Here is a 17,657-nt window from a genome sequence, read left to right on the forward strand (position 1 = left end):
ATCTATATAAAGTATATTTAATTGAAATATAGCCAAACATATGAAATATTCCATCATTTTAAGCCTTTGGAATTTCGTCCGCCATGATGGTGTACCAACTTGGAACACCAAGATGGCCGCTCCATACATTTTAACCAAGAATTGCGTCATGTTTACTTGCCTATAGTTCCGCAACGAAATGCTTTACAGCCTTAACATTTGGCCAGTATATGTAGTTTGGACCGCTTTGCAAGAATATAAATTTTTTATTTCATTATAATGCGAATTTACGCTTTTGAAATTCATGATGACGTAGGTGAAAACCAAGAATATATTAGAATTGGATGTCGATATTTAAATAAACATAAAACAATTCAATCCAGACTCCAAGAAAAACTCCAAACAGATAATAATTAATTTAATTGTGGTATATTTAAGAACAGGCTTTTTACATCTTTACATTCTTTGTAAACTCCTTGAATGTTCTCACAGGCTTGATAATATTTGATTATTTTTTTGCATGCGCTTTTAATTGAAACCCATGAGGGACTGTTCATTAATTATGCCTCAGGGGGGGGGGGGGGGGGCTGGAGGAAAAATCGAAAGAAACCTTGGAAGAATTCACAACCCCCCCAATTCTATCTAAAGAAAATTTTTTTGACCCCCCCTCCTTGTGACCTTTTAGACATACCTTACCTAAGTCAGCAAATACTATTAAAGCCCCCCCTTTGTTGTGTGATTTTTTTTCAAAGCCCTCCTACTTTTCCTCCAGCCCCCCCCCCTCCCAAGGCATAATTAATGAACAGTCCCTAAGATTTGATTGTCAGTCATTGAAGAGTCTTCTCAAAGTATTGTTGCTTTCCCATGATCGAGGATAGCTTTAGAAGGACATATATGTATGTACAATAACCAACACTAATACTATTCAAGATTGGTCTTCTTGTAGTAGTGAGTCCAGTTCTTTACTGCGTTTTTGGTCAATAACTTCTAGTTCTCTGATTTTCTGGCGGAAGAAGCAAAGTTTTTTCATTATTTCATATTGTAGTAAATGATAAAATATATATATCAAACTCATTAATAATTCATGAGGAAAACACAACAGAAATCACGACCGTGAAGAGTGTTGTAAATCTACTACCACCCCAACTTGGGTAGGGGTGTGCCGCCAGGACCTCAAAACCCTGACCCTATCCCAGACCTAAAATTTTTATTTTACATACCCTACCCCAGACTAAAACTAAGAATTGTACACCTTATCCAAGACTAAAAGATGGAAAATACGGTTTTACCATCGATTGCAATCAACATTTACTAACATTTTTATCGTTTTTGTGTCGGCAGAAAGCGCAGCCTATTCGCCAGACAAAAACGACCAAATCGTTAACCCTATTCCAGACTAAAATGACACCCTATCCCAGACAAAATGTCAAAAAATGATACCCTACCCCAGACCCAAAAGCCGAAAAACCATACCCTATAGGGCGGCACATACCCGTATAGCAAATATAGGGGAGTACCCCCCCCGGGTGTAAATCTGATACAAAACTGTGTTCATTTGCATAAACTTTAAGTTGGATTTTCTTGGCCAAATTCACTTTAATTTTTCAAAATTTTAGTGAAACAACAAAGGAACTAACCTAGACGTTTGATAAGTCATATACAGTATTCGTGTCCATGTTGTATCAGATATACAATCACTCGGCTACGCCTCGTGGTTGTATATTTGATGCAACACGGCCACTCAGACTGTATATATTACATAATAAATAAAAACTGGTTTGCAAATATTTCCAAGACAGTCTGAAGACAAAGATCTGGCCGACATGTTACTGATATGAACGATGAAAGCTAATTAGAAACCTTTTTTTAAATACCACATGAAGTTAGGTTTAAATGGACAATAATTAAGCCGATTAAAAACAATGGAATCTATATCTTGACTATGGATTAACAGGGGCTTGATAATGAGTTTATATCTATGAATACAGGCATTATAGGTGGGTTGAAAGTTTTACACACTAACAGGGATCATTTGAAGAAAGTTAGCCAATCACAACATAGAGTGAAAATGAAGAAATCAAATATAGTGTTAAACTTGAACCAATCAGGAGCAAGCAACAAAGCCAAGATATCTGAGAAAAGAATTAAGTTATCAACAACTGTGAAAATGAGAGAAGGTGATTGGCTGAGGTCAATATGATATTGATTTTGTTCTCTCCTGATTGGCTAAAGTTCTTTAAATCTTAACTTTTGTTCAAGTTGTTCTGGTTAGTGTGTCCTCACAGTAAATAGTCAACAACAACAAACAAAAACAAAACAAAAAAATCCTGACATACTTGTGATATTTCAGTGTTGATAATAGTTTTGTATTGGTCTCCCTTTCCTGCTGCTTCCATCTCCTCTAAAAACTGTTTTCGTTCCTCAATTTCTTGAAGCACTATGAACAAAAAAGAAACCCACTTATTGTACTCATCATCATCATATCATCATATGTTGCTGTCTTGGGTGAACCACATAGCGCCAACACCAATTTCGTCCAGTGTCCTCTGTCCTGGGCTCAAATTGCCTCATCAAGCTAAGTGGTTGTATCTCCAAGACCTTGAAACACTTCACAATATATTAACAATATCAGTTTTGTTTAAAGAGGTTAACACTTGACAATAATTCAACTGATAAGCTTGTGGTCCTCTTACATGTTCAGGCCTAACCCTTTAAATACAGTAATGTATATAATTACAAAGGTAGCACCTTCTCCTCAGTTAATTTAAAACACTGAGGTTTGGTTCAGAAAACCTCCCACTGGGTGGTGGTTGTACAATCTTAAATATACACCTTGGCGTTTTGCCTATAATTAGAAAGTTTTCCAGGTGTGTCACATAAGAATAGAGAAAATATAATATAGTGCATGGATCCAGAGGGGGGGGGGGTGGGGGTGGAGGAGAAAATGGGGGGGGGGGGCTCTCATTTTTTTTAGTGGAACATGGGGACCTTGAAAGGTCAAAAGGAGGATTGGGAGGATTTTTTAAATGATTGAAGGGAGGTACCCGAAAAACATGAATGCTTTTAGGTAGGGGCCTGGAAAATGCTTTGCATCAAAAACATTTTCTCCTAGTCCTCCCTCCCCCTTCTCCCCTCCGACTTAAATAATGACTGGTCCCTAAGCGTAGATTAGTCAGGAATGACCAAGGGGCGAGGAGGGGCAGAGGGTGTATTAATATGCAGTAGAGAAATTATACAGGCTGAACGCAGGTTATAGGAGTCAGGAGTTGTTGATTTTTTTTATTCACCAATGCCCTGACTACCCAACTCACCATATAGATTATAGTCATAATATAATAATAATAATAATAATAATAATAATAATAAATAATAATAATGAAAGCTTTATTGAGTTTTCCCCCGAAATACAATAATAATAATAATAATAATAATATTATTATTATTATGTCATTGGGTCTAAAACCAATCTCCCTCCGTAGGAAATGGAACGTGCTTAACAAATTAAACCTACTAGGAGTAGCAACTATAATATAAGTACCTTCATCAAATCTATCCACTTCTTTCTTGGGTATTGATTGTTTTTTGTTTTTACTTTTTATTTTTGGGTTAACTTCCATCTTTTTGCCATATTCTCCAAATGCCATTACATTTTGAAGTTTTCTTTTGTCACTATCTGTTATCAGTTCTAAAAATATAAGAAGAAAGTGTACTACTAAAATATTCTCTTTTTGTAAGTTTTAAGAGGAAAGAAATGCAAAAAGGAAGGAAGAAAGGAAGAAAGGAAGGAAGGAAGGAAGGAAGGAAGGAAGGAAGGAAGGAAGGAAGGAAGGAAGGAAGGAAGGAAGGAAGGAAGGACGTAAGGAGGGAAGGAGGGAAGGAGGAAGGAAGGAAGGAAGGAAGAAAGAAACACTATGAGCTAAAAGGTGCTCTTTTCATTTCTGATACTCATTTTGTTACCCACAGTAAGACAAACCCCACTGTAAAAAAACAACAACAACAAACATACAAATAAATTCATTGCCCACATACTCCCTGGCGACGGCTTGTAATCCTCTTTTGGTTGTTCATCCTGCAATTGATCAATAACTTCTTTGTTTCGTTTTCCTCCAGATAAATGCCTTGCATTTAATACCATTGGAAGAGGTTTTTGAACAGGTGAATGCTTTCTTGGCTGTTGAGTTCTACTGCTTGTTGGATTTACCGTTGTTGGTAGAGGTTGGCCGCCTGTAATCAACAGATACAATCATTAAAAAAACTTTTATCGATATCCTGAAACAGTTCTTTGGGCTGATCTAGCCTCCTACGCAGGCGTCTTTTTGCTTTTTCCTCTCTTTTCCTATTCTAGGTTTCCTGTGTTGGCTGAGAGTTGACCGAGCAGGACTAGTACTCCTTTCTTTCCCTCCCTCGCTCGCCTTAGTATTCCTCATTTTCACAACAGGATACCCATCCCTCTTGAACAGCAACAAAAACCAAACCAACAAAAACCTTAACGAGTAGCCTGCGGAGGAGACTAGGTCTGATCAAAGTCAAGGCACTATCAGCTAACTGACAGATCCATTTGGAATTTAGTATGTTTTGCTGAGGAAAGAAAACCAGAAAAACCATGAGAAAATCCTTGAATCGAGGGAAAGTGGCCTAACAAACTCTTCTCACATCTGATGCCAAGTCTGGGAATTGAAGCACTACTGTACCTTCCCTGCTAGCAGAGTCTCTCCTCTTTCTCTCCCTTCTTTCAGGCGGGGAGGAAGGAGACTCTGCCGATGTAGAGCGTTTCCTTTGATACACCGCCGTCCACGATCGTGGACAAACAAAACCAGTCTTAAAACTGGTTTTTAACCAGGTACATGTAGTGCGCATGTATTGAGCAAATGTAACACACCGTGGCACCAAACACCACTTCACAAGAGCGGCTGTCAAAATCATGACACGACAGAAATAACGTCAGAAATAACGACAGAAATAACGTCCTACATCGGCAGAGTCTATTTTTCTCTCTCAACCAAAACAAAAGGAAAATAGGCTCTGCTAGCAGGGAATACTGTACCACTATTCCACCTACATGTATGAGTCTCAATGCTGCCCATGATAGAGTTAAATAGCAGGGATTCCAAATTCTGAGAGGATTGACAAAACACAAGAGAAGCATCGTACATATCTATTTAAGTGTATCTATATAAAATTAAACATATATTTGTATGTCTGCCTATTTGTAGTTCCACTTCAAAAGGGTGTCTGCCTAGAGAGGGGTGGGGTGGGGTAGAGGAGAATGGGGAGTGAGTAGGGAGGGAGGGGTAAAGATGCTGTCGGCCACATGAGACCCCGATACTTTCTCCTTTCTCCACTGCAACATCAAAGTGTCTACAAAGAATGGATAGGCTTAAGAAAGTTAATCATATTGTTAAATTATACAGTAGTGTAGCTAGCTTACTTGACAATTTTTCATTGAGTTGTCTTCGTTGGAAATTTGTGAGCTTAGATTCTTCCATCATGACTATAGTTAAAACAATAGACACAAAAATTATTACTAATGGGCAAAACAATTATGTAGAATTTATTCCGATTCGTGAATGAGTTCAGTTCACATTTGTCAACCAAGTTGTTGCTACGACAATAATATCTGGGGAAAAAACAGCCCTAAAAATCCGTATATGAAGCAGAATATGTATAAATATATAATCCTTGAGATTGAATAATTTACCTTTAAGTAAGTTTTGAGTTTCTTTGCTTACAGGAGCAGCTTGTGTGCTCCATAATCCCCCCTTAGCAACTGGCTGTCGTTTGGCCGCCATTTTGTCGCGTCCAAAAACCAGAATATGAAGGTGTCCGAATCTCATCCGAAAGCTTATGATAAAAACCCGATCACTTCCGAAGAAATTTCGAGTGAACCAAAGTATGGCGCATAATGATAAAACTCTCATATTTTTGCATGTAAAACATTATTATGTCATTTTCTTTAATAATAAAAAAATGAAGTCGAAAAGTTTTCTTACTGCTGCAAAATATTTTTTTTGACAAATTTTATTTACTGTAAAATTTCTCCGACTGATGGAAGATAAATATCCGAGGTTTTTCCGAATTTCAAGCTCACTCGAGCGCATGCGCACATTAACCTTAATGGCGATTTTGAAAAATATGGCGGTAAAAATTGTGTTCAGTAAATAAATAATTTTTCATGTCTTCAAAACGTGAGTATTACAGAATTTTTATCAAACATTTTAAACGTAGGAAGGCAACCTTGCATAGGACATTGTAATTTTACCCATTTGATTTTTCTTTGTTCACAAATTTACGAGGAAACCTTTTTGAAAAGTTGAAAGTTCTGTTGACATATTTGAGAATTTGAAGATAAAAAAATAATTTTTGTTGTTTTTTTTTGGACAGTTTGGCAACATCCTTTTGTCAACGTGCTGAAGCACTTTGGGGTCGGTGAGTGGAAAAAATGTACCAAGGAAGGAGATGTCAGTCCAATAATGGTAATATTTACGATACGTACATATCATGGCCGCCTTGTTGGTTGACGATAACAAAGAATTCCTCATTAGCTTCTCTTGCTAGATCAACCAACATGGCGGTTGTTTGAATGGTATCCTGCTATCCTTGGAGTGCATGTTAACTACATCATAGCTGATATGTTGGTTGGCAATAACAAAGCATTCCTCATTAGCTTCTCTTGCTAGATCAACCAACATGGCGGCTGTTTCATTGCTATTTTTTTCTCAAGGGATTTTGAGTCATCAGTTGCTTCTCAAAAATCCTTGGGGTGCATGTTACATCAAAGCCGCTATGTTGATTGACGGTACAAAGCATTCCTCATTAGCTTCTCTGATAGATCAACCAAGATGGTGGCTGTTTCATTGTTATTTATATTTCAAGGGATTTTGAGTCATGTGGTTGCACCCCGAGTAGTAGAGATGTTCTGATAATTCCCTGCTAGCAGAGTCTCTTCTCTTTCTCTCCCTTCTTTCAGGCGGGGAGGAAGGAGACTCTGCCGATGTAGAGCGTTTCCTTTGATACACCGCTGTCCAAGATTGTGGACGAACGAAACCAGTTTTAAAACCATTTTTTAACAGGGTTCATGTAGTGTGCATGAGCAAATGTAACACACCAAGGTGCCAAACATTGTTTGACGAGAGCGCCTGTCAAAATCATGACAGCGTTGCTAGGTTACGCCTTGCACGTGCGACAAGTATAACTTCCTACATCAGCACAGTCTATTTTTCTCACTGATCCACCAAAACAAAAGGAAAATAGGCTCGGCTAGTGGGGAATTCTGATAATTACATGTAGATTTGTTTTCAGGAGCATAATGATTGTTGATTCACCATTTTCAACAGGACAAGCAAATGAAAGGAACCATCTACAGAATCAGTGGATCAATTCCAGCCGGCAACTACATCCAGTTTCCTCGCACCACCACCCAAACTCTTGGTCTTACTGGACAATACCTTTACATCATGTTCAAGCCAATCCCTACCAAGTACTTTGTAGTTCACATAGATGTCGCTGCTAATGATGGCTCTGCCATCAGGATATCATTTTCTAACTTATTCAAAGAGTTCAAGTCTACTTCAACTTGGCTGCAGTTTCCTTTTGTGTCGAACCCGTCGCCGACTTCAGTAGAAGCAAAAACCACATCTGATATGCTTATTGCAAGTATGTGTGAATAATTTGCAGCATGTATATTAGAAAAGGAATGCCTGTATAAGTCAGTCAGACATGTGTATTTTAAAATTTGATTGACAGAAGTCTGGTAGCTCAGTGGTTAGACCATATGGCACCGGAATCACCAGGACATGGGTTCAAATCCACTTCAAGATTTTTTCTGAGTCTTTCAATTTGCAGCTGCACAAGTTGCTTCATATACTGCAAGGATCAGCTCAATTTGATAGAAATCTGGCATTCTGTCTCATTTACTAAGTTGCTTAATGCAAATGTAACCATAATAATAATGATGATGATAATAATAATGATAAAAATTCTTACAGTATAATAATTTAAGATTTATTTAATGATCCTTGTCTATTCTTAGATCTAGTTGGTACAGCCCCACAGTCAAGCCGCTGGTCTCTCCTTGTTCTAGACCTCCATTATATCCTTTCGGCTTACCTCAACCTGTCCTACGCCTACCTTAAGAACATTCGCCTTTGTGCCAATATGTTCCTCAAGGGTGTATTTACCAGTGATGTGGATTATCAACCTGGATTGACATCTTCTGAAGCAAGAAAGCTTGGTCTGATTGCTGAAGGTGTTATCCCTCTACCTAAAGAAATGGCTTTCCCTTTGCCTAAGGGAGCAGAATGGCAGACATTGTATGACTATGTAAGGTTCCCTCCAGCAAAAACTGGTACTCGCTTGGGCATTATTACCAATTTAAAAGAAAAGAAGACAGATATACATGTACACAGTAAGAGAAAACAAGCTGTTAAAGAAGATAAGAAAACTAAAGAGGGTGATGTCAAATCCAAGGTAAAATACTATTGCAAGGATTTAATTAAATTGTATTTTATCAGGGTTTAAAATAACGTTTGGTAGGTCCCTGGTCATGGTGACCAGCCAAAGTAGTTTTAACTCGGCCATACATCCTTTCTGGCTAAACGTTACTTAGTAGTCAAAATGACCATTAAGTCAAATACTTTACAAGTTCCAAATCTGGCCAGAAATTGTCCAATGTCTGGCCGTTTTTTTAAGCCATGTTTGATACCCTAAACAAAGTATCTCTCATCTCTCTTTGTGTTTGAATGTTTAGGTCTACAATCAGGATTCCAGGCCCCAAAAACTAAAGCACCCTAAAGAAACAGAGGTAATATCTGAACCATTCACAGACAGACATGTCTATGCAACTATCAAGCGACCCAGTGTCCGTAAGAAGATTCCTTCAAAGCTAGAGGTAAGTTGATGATGGAACAACACGCAAACCAATGTTCAGAGTGATTTACAATCAGGCTAACTCTGTTATGTACAGGAGTGGTATGCATGGGTTTTCAGTCAGGGAAATCTGCAGTAAGCAAGTCAAACAAAATGTTTTTTATATTAAATTTCTTCAACAAAAAAAAAAAAAAAAAAATGGAATGTCTGTGTATGTTGAATCATTGCTCCTATGTTAGGTACGTTATAGTGAATTTTTTTTGAAGGTTTTTTTTAATATCTTTTCCAGTCTTTCACATATCACCCATCCACTTTACCACAAAAACACACCACCGTTACTGCTGACTCACAGGTATGTACGTATAAATAAAATAACTATTACAAATCTCGCTGTGCTTCTCCTAACACTTCTCTCATGTTCTGCCAACCCCCGCTTGCTTTATAACTGCACACAGCATGCGTGGCGTTTTCTAATTCTTCAATACAGTAGCCCAGCCAATCAGAGCGCAGGATTTGTGATAGTCCATCAGTAGATTTATATATACTTGTCTACTAAATATAGACTATATAGTCTTGTTTCTTATTCCTGAATATCACCTGTCAATACAACTACTTCTCAATACCCAGTTGAAGAAGTTGGATGGATATCGGCAAAGCATATTGTAAATGTTATGATACTAAACTTGATTATTGCAAGACTTTCTCATTGTCGGCTCTAACTTTCAAATCATTATATTATTTCTATGGTTATCAGCAAACCATATTGTAAACATTGTGATACTAAACTTGATTATTGTAAGGCTTTCTCATTGTTGGCTTTAACTTTCAAATCATCTTATCATTTCTATTAGAGTCTTAAACCAGATCCTATTCTGTCCCTGAAGAAAATTATTGGTTTTGGGGGAGGAACTTATAAAGAGGTGAGTTGTGCTTCTCTTTGCGCTTCTTTCTTCCTTCTTTTATTTTCTTTCCTTCTGTCATTTCATGTGTGCTGTCATTAATACTGATTATAAAAAATTTGAGATATAACTTGCATGCTGATTGGTTTGCTAACTTGTTTATATCAGAGGACAGAGATATGCTTGTGCAAATTTTATAAAAGCAATATAAAATGGTTGCTTATGTCTCTGTACTGTGATATAAACACTCTGGGAGGTGAAATGTGATGTCTAGGTTTGCCGACTAGCATTTCAAAGAACATCAACCAAAGAACTGAATTAAAAGAAGAAAAAAACATGATATTTTGATGGAGATTTTGGACTGAATACTAGTAAAAGATTTTAGTTTTTAATTTAGTCCAAAATCTTACTCAAGATATTGTTTTTTATTGCAATTCTTTGATTGACGGCCGTTGAAATACCAGTCGGCAATTGAGACATGAAACTTTGCGGGTCGCACTTCAACTATGATTGTAGTTATAATCTCCTTTATAATTATAACTAGTGAATAAAACTTTTGAGACACTGAATAAAACTATTAAAGCACACCTTGAGCTTTTGATTCCACTGCAATCTTGATCACAATAAATCGCGAGTAGTTGTTACACTCTAAGAATTAATTTCCTTTATGTTGTCAGGGTCTGTGGAATGTTAATGGTACAAGTGTTCTATATCCTTGCCATGCTATCATTGTATCCATGGATATAGCTACTGGTCGACAAGAATTCTTTATGGGACACACCGACAAGGTAATGTATGTACAGTATTAAGGTTAGGGCCAAAAATAATGGCTGGTCAATGAACAATTATGTCTGGCCAAAAGTGGCACTTGTATGGCCAAATGCCCAGTCACATTGACTGGCCACATTGGCTGGTCACATTGACTGGTCACATTGACTGGACACATTGACTGGACACATTGACTGGTCACATTGACTGGTCACATTGACTGGTCACATTGACTGGACACATTGACTGGTCACATTGACTGGACACATGGACTGGTCACATTGACTGGTCACATTGACTGGACACATTGACTGGACACATTGACTGGTCACATTGACTGGACACATGGACTGGTCACATGGACTGGTCACATTGACTGGTCCCATTGACTGGTCACATGGACTGGTCACATTGACTGGTCCCATTGACTGGTCACATGGACTGGTCCCATTGACTGGTCACATGGACTGGTCACATTGACTGGTCCCATTGACTGGTCACATGGACTGGTCACATTGACTGATCACATTGACTGGACACATTGACTGGTCACATGGACTGGTCACATTGACTGGGCACATGGACTGGTCACATTGACTGGTCACATTGACTGGTCACATGGACTGGTCACATTGACTGGACACATTGACTGGTCACATTGACTGGTCCCATTGACTGGTCACATTGACTGGTCCCATTGACTGGTCACATTGACTGGACACATTGACTGGTCACATTGACTGGACACATTGACTGGACACATTGACTGGTCCCATTGACTGGTCACATTGACTGGACACATTGACTGGTCACATGGACTGGTCACATTGACTGGTCCCATTGACTGGTCACATTGACTGGTCCCATTGACTGGTCACATTGACTGGTCCCATTGACTGGTCACATGGACTGGTCACATTGACTGATCACATTGACTGGACACATTGACTGGTCACATGGACTGGTCACATTGACTGGACACATGGACTGGTCACATTGACTGGACATATTGACTGGACACATTGACTGGACACATTGACTGGTCACATGGACTGGTCACATTGACTGGACACATTGACTGGTCACATTGACTGGTCACATGGACTGGTCACATTGACTGGACACATTGACTGGTCACATTGACTGGTCCCATTGACTGGTCACATTGACTGGTCCCATTGACTGGTCACATTGACTGGACACATTGACTGGTCACATTGACTGGACACATTGACTGGACACATTGACTGGTCACATTGACTGGTCACATTGACTGGACACATTGACTGGTCACATTGACTGGTCCCATTGACTGGTCACATTGACTGGTCACATTGACTGGTCACATTGACTGGACACATTGACTGGACACATTGACTGGACACATTGACTGGACACATTGACTGGTCACATTGACTGGGCATATTGACTGGGCACATTGACTGGACACATTGACTGGACACATTGGCTGGTCACATTGACTGGGCATATTGACTGGGCACATTGACTGCACACATTAACTGGACACATGGTGATCAGTTAAATGTGGTTGGTCATCATGTTTGGCTATTGAGTAGCGACAACTTTTTGCTCTGAAGTTAGCCATGTCCATTAGACAAGTCAAGAGGTTGTTCCAGGGATCATTTTTAAAGTGGGGGGCAAATTCTAATTTGATCTTTGGGCTTTCACCTAGTTTGGAGACTAGCTCTATTGTGATTGTCCCATGCTGTGATACAACAGTGAAAGCTTTGTAGATTGTTTTTAGATTTTTTTTAGATTAACTCTCTGTTTTTCTACGTCACGGAACTCAGACTTCATTTAAGAGAAAATAGCGTGTCAATAATAAGTGGGGACCCCGACTCTGCCTTTCCTATACTAACATATCTTTTGATACTCCAGGTATCTGCTTTGGCTTTCGATGGTGCTGCTAACCTTCTAGCATCGGCTCAAGCTGGTACTCCATCCCTGATAAGAATCTGGAAATACCAGACCAGGAAATGTGCTGCTTTATTCAGAACACAAGTCTCTGATATACACTGCCTCAGGTTAGTGCACTACTCGCTGTACGATGATGAAGACATAGAATAGAGTGTATATATTATGCATATATATATACATATATATTTATGTACGTGTGTGTGTTTGTATGAATAATGTGGTTGGCAGAACACTCTAGAAGTATTGAAAAGCACTCCACCACGTATCATGCTTCTCCTAACACTTCTCTCGTGTTTTGCCAACCCCTGTGTGCTTCATAACTGCACACACCACGCGTGCACGTTTTCTATTTCTTCAATATTATTATTTATTAGTAATACTTTCCCATATCATGAGGGTTTTTCTCTGGGTTATATTTCAAATATTTATTTCATTATTTATTTGTATTCATTTTTTTGTAGTTTGTCTGTCAGTGGTAATATACTTTGTGCTGTGGGACGAGACTCGCATGGAAAACAGGTACACTAGACAGTTCTCTCAAGGTTGCGTGTGCATCCAACTTGACGGGCCACAAAATTGAAAAACGCAAATTCAGTAAAATTGAGAAGACAGTTTTGTATTTAAAAAGGAGAATAATCAATTTTTTCAATTCTTATCGAAAATCTCATAGGAATGCATAATAATACTCGTGTTCTGGTATCGTGGCCCGTCAAGTTCCTTAAATTTGGATGCGCGCGCAACCTTGAGAATACCGTCTATAGTTACATGTAAATCCTTAGATTCAATATCGTTTTCCACATATGTCGTCGCATTGTGCAACATGGGATGAAAATGCGGACAAGCCAAGCGCACAAGCTAACATACAGCTGTAAAGTTTTGTAGGACTTCTTGTTTTTTTTTCGATTCATTGAAGAACTATGGTTTTTCGATTTATATTATTTTTTCTTCCATTGTTCGCATTTCGATCCCACAAGGCTTTGCGATATCTATTGTGTTTCTCGTGTCTCGATACCTTAATGTCTTGTTTGCCTTCAAGTTTTTTTACTTCCAACTTTTTTTCAAGTTAGTTACTGTGTGGGACACGTCTCAAGCTGTCAGAGGGGGTCAAGTGTCCTTACTAGCCAAGGCTCACACAGATGTCCACATCAATCGCATGAGAATTGCTGACTTTGACGATAGCAGGTTTGAGGAGTAAACAACAACAACATGGCAAATACCAAATATGCGCTAATTAGCTTTCCTTAAATTGCTAAGAAAATCCCAAGATGCAAGATTTTCCTATTTCAGACTACGTGTCATTTCTCTATTTACTGCAATTTTTATAAACATACTCTGTGCCTGGGAGCTGCTCGCTGAAATTTAGTTTTTCGCTCCCGTCAATCAGTTGGTACCTTTCATATTTTTGACTGGGGGCAGCGAAAAAGCAAATTTCAGCGTGCAACGCGGAGAAAGAGAGTTCGCATGTCTATGGAAATTGCAGTAAATAGAGAAATGTTACTCAAGGGAATGACGCGTAGTCTGAAATAGGAAATACTTGTGCATGAGAAGCCACATGAATGTGCAATCGGCGAAAAAAATACCTTGAAACTGGATAACCCAGGAAGCCCAATTCTATTAGAAAGCAAATCTTCTCCTCCAACCCCTCCCCCTCCCCCTAAGCAATGTTGAATGTTCATGTATAACCGATCTTTAGAGGAAACGACATTGATAACGGGGAGAGAGGTTTTTAGTATCTTGGAATAAATGTTAAAATTACAAAGATTACTCCCGCATTTGAATCCTGTTTGCAAAGTTTAATGTCATTTTGCATTTACGTATGTTTTTTATTCCTAGAATGTTATCGTGTGGGAAAGAAAATATTCGCTTCTGGCGCCTGCGTAATGGCTCGTTACGATCCTGTCCGATTGAGCTTCGTCAACACTCTATGACCGAGTTCACCGACATCGTCTACGGCTTACGAGAAAGATCAAGTGCTACTCCCAACAAAATGTAAGCTCTCTCCCGCATTCCATTTTTCCTGACAGGTCCTGATCAAGAGAGCATAAATAGGAGAGGGAAACTTCTTAATAAAGCGCGCGCCATGTAAATTCAACTTGCGCGCGCGCGCTCTTTCCGTTTATTGTTTTGATCTCTAAAAACGAAATGGAAGGAGCACGCGCACAAGTTCATGACGCACGGGAGTAGGGTAAGGTGAAATTTAAACTGCATCCGGTTACTAAAAATAACACAACCGGGAATTTACATGGAGCGCGCGTTATCAAGAATTTTACCTCTCCTATTTATGCTCTCTTGTCCTGATATATTTCTGGCGATTTAAAAAAATCAGAATATGGGATAAGATTTAGGAATATCACCGCGTGACCGAAGTGCAGTCAAGTTTTTATCACGTAGTGTAAAAAAAACTTGTCCACGTGGTATGACATTGGCATCACGTGGTCCATTTGAGAGACACTACGAAGGCGATGAAAAATTATGACTGGCTCGGTCAGCTGGGAAGAGTATTAATTCAGTTGAGAACTTTATGGACTGCAACGCGGCTTACGATTATAATATCGTTGAGTTATCAACGTGACAATGTTTGGCCGCACGGCGCTGTTACGGTTCCGCAAAAACTAAAATCACTTTTATTTATTTAACTGTCTAGTCGTTCTAGCGCTTTCGCACTTATTGGGGACACTTTTCACTCACACACACTACCACTACATTAAATATTCTGTGCACACAACGCTCAACTCACATGCTGATTTTTACGGAGGGAGGAAACGGGAGAACCCGGAGAAAACCCTCGTAGCATAGGAGAGAGAACAACACATCAACAAACTCGATTCACATGTGGCGAACCAGGGCTCGAAGCAACGACCCGACCCGTTGGACTCACAGCGGTGTGAAGACGACGCGTTAGCCGCGAATGCCACCCATGCTGCCCAAATAAGAGCACGATCCCATCACAGTTTTCTTTTTTTTAAATTTCATCTAGATATTGTAGCACTACATCTGGAGCCATATACCAAATCGATTACCACAAGATAGTTCTTGACCGGGTTATCAAGCTGCTTCCTATTGGTGGTCACCATAGCAACAATCAGGTGTCAATCAATGTGTTGGTTGTCAATGAGATGTTTTGTGCTACAGGCTCGGATGATGGGTATTTGAGAATGTGGACTCCTGACTTTTCTAAGGTTTTACTCGAAGCAGGTTAGTAATAGCTGGTTGGGTCAGTGTGTTGTTGTTTTTTTGTGTGTTCTGACATTGTGTAATTATTCTTTACTTCCTTCTATTCTTTACTCATTTATTCACTCATTTCTTCAACATTCCCTCCCTTCCTTCCTTCCTTCCTTCCTTCTTTCCTCCCTCTCTCCCACCCTCCCTTCCTCCTTCATTCCTTTTTTGCTTCCCTCCTCCCTTCCTTCCCTTCTTCCTCCCTCCCTCCCTTCCTTCTTCCCTTCCTTCCTTCCTTCCTTCTCTCCTCCCTTCATTCTTTCCTTTCTTCCTTTTTCCATCCATCCTTTTTTCCATCCATCCATTCCATCCATTCACCCACCCATCCATCCATCCATCCATCCATCCATCCATTCATCCATCCATCCACCAACCCATCCATCCATCCATCCATCCATTCATCCATCCATCCATCCATCCATCCATCCATTTATCTATATCCTCATACCGTGCATCTTTTCCCAGAACACGAAGGACCTGTAACAGTTTTAAGTCCATCAAGGGACGGCAGTAATATTCTTGCCGGAACAAGCTTGGTGAGTAGTCCGATGGTTGCAAAAAATCTCAAAAATATTGTTTTATCAAATATGCAATTCACCATTTTCCATACATCGGTTCACTGGTTAAACACGAAGCATTCAGTCGAGGTTGCAAGGTACAAATTCGAATAATCCTTTAAAAGTACCTTGGCGCCTCGCTTGAGCGCTTTGTGTTTGACAAGTGAACCAATGCATGGAAAATGGTGAATTAACTGTGAAGAATAAAGTAAGAATTTATCAACCACTCCCCATGTTATCGAAGTAAAATAATTTACCTTTTTTCTCTTGATAGGGAAACTTGGGCATTCTCAACACCTACAACAAGTCATACAAGACAATCATGAGATCCCACACGGAAACCATCCACGCCATGAATATAGACCACACACGTCGGCGCATAGGAACTGTCTCAGCTGACTTCACTATACGCATCTGGGACATGGATACTTTAACTCAACTGTATGACTTCCAGGCGCCTAAAGAAGAACCCTGCGCAATCGCGTTCCATCCTTTTAATACTTGTTTTGCTTCTGGGTTCATCGATGGCACCGTGAGAGTATTCGATATACAGTCAACTAATCTTGTTGCAGAACATAAACAACACAGGGGGAGGGTGACAGGTCTTGTTTTTGCTCCTAATGGTGGTTTTCTGTTCAGTTCGGGATCACTAGGTAAGTGTGCTGTCATTTTTTATAGAAATGAGAGAAGGTGCAAATGTTGCGCGAACTGTGTCATTCCATATATTATGATTTCTTTGTTTAACGGTTGCACATAGGAAGCTGCACATGAATATGGATATAGCTCAAACAAAGAATAAGATTCTTTGGGCATGTTTTCCCATTTCAGACGTCATTCCCTAGAATATGATTTCTTTGTTTAACGGTTGCGCATGAGAAGACACATGAATATGGATACAACTCAAACAAAGAATAAGATTCTTCGGGCATGTTTTTCCATTATCAGACCACACGTTATTCCCTAGAATATGATTTCTTTGTTTAACGGTTGTAGATAAGAAGACACATGAATATGGATGCAACTCGAACAAAGAATCTTATTCTCAAGAGAATGACACGTGGTCTGAAATGGGGAATACATTAAACCGAAGCTGAATCTGCAGCTTTTCGCTGTTCAAAAGCCACCAGGAACGTCAAGAAATTGAATCGATTTCTGCTTCTGCAATGTCGTACGCGACAAATTTTATCATACGATTGCTACAACATTCCTGGCAGTTGTGGGAGGTTACTATTATTCGGAGATATTTGGTTAGCGTTCCCCTCAACCCCCATCTCAATTTTATTGATCCTAGTCAGAGTAAGGCTAACTCACAGATCGAATTAAGCGTAATGCGTTTTACCATGGGGAAAAACCCTTCAAAGTGATAGTTTTGTCGCAAGGAATCTGGTGTGTGACATTCCTGGAAAACTCTGTCTCCACCAAGTTGCGCGCA

General features: G+C 39.4%; 2 protein-coding genes across 2 annotated transcripts in view; one reads left to right on the plus strand and one right to left on the minus strand.

The window, feature by feature from the left end:
* Positions 1–750: 750 nt before the first annotated feature.
* On the minus strand, positions 751–5,799 carry LOC116307056 (UPF0193 protein EVG1 homolog). Its single transcript, XM_089038843.1, has 6 exons — positions 5,678–5,799; positions 5,408–5,470; positions 4,009–4,203; positions 3,518–3,664; positions 2,316–2,416; positions 751–982 (listed from the first exon to the last, which is right to left on the minus strand). The coding sequence occupies exons 1-6, from the start codon at positions 5,766–5,768 to the stop codon at positions 905–907; spliced, it is 675 nt and encodes a 224-aa protein (XP_088894969.1). The 5' UTR covers positions 5,769–5,799; the 3' UTR covers positions 751–904.
* Positions 5,800–6,096: 297 nt separating this feature from the next.
* The window catches only part of LOC116307055 (WD repeat-containing protein 90), a 57,306-nt gene continuing 45,745 nt past the window's right edge, over positions 6,097–17,657 (plus strand). The window contains exons 1-15 of the mRNA XM_089038852.1: positions 6,097–6,164; positions 6,361–6,452; positions 7,314–7,632; positions 8,009–8,445; positions 8,726–8,866; positions 9,134–9,196; positions 9,696–9,764; positions 10,421–10,531; positions 12,411–12,556; positions 12,911–12,968; positions 13,513–13,631; positions 14,283–14,438; positions 15,427–15,644; positions 16,134–16,204; positions 16,500–16,878. Coding sequence (XP_088894978.1) covers positions 6,152–6,164; positions 6,361–6,452; positions 7,314–7,632; positions 8,009–8,445; positions 8,726–8,866; positions 9,134–9,196; positions 9,696–9,764; positions 10,421–10,531; positions 12,411–12,556; positions 12,911–12,968; positions 13,513–13,631; positions 14,283–14,438; positions 15,427–15,644; positions 16,134–16,204; positions 16,500–16,878 — 2,392 coding nt within the window. The 5' untranslated portion in view covers positions 6,097–6,151. The remainder of the gene's footprint in view (positions 6,165–6,360; positions 6,453–7,313; positions 7,633–8,008; positions 8,446–8,725; positions 8,867–9,133; positions 9,197–9,695; positions 9,765–10,420; positions 10,532–12,410; positions 12,557–12,910; positions 12,969–13,512; positions 13,632–14,282; positions 14,439–15,426; positions 15,645–16,133; positions 16,205–16,499; positions 16,879–17,657) is intronic.

Source organism: Actinia tenebrosa, unplaced genomic scaffold (assembly GCF_029948245.1).
Source record: "Actinia tenebrosa isolate PJP-AT-01 unplaced genomic scaffold, QUT_ActTen_1.0 PGA_scaffold0__85_contigs__length_37466705, whole genome shotgun sequence".
NCBI classification, from domain to species: Eukaryota; Metazoa; Cnidaria; class Anthozoa; order Actiniaria; family Actiniidae; genus Actinia; species Actinia tenebrosa.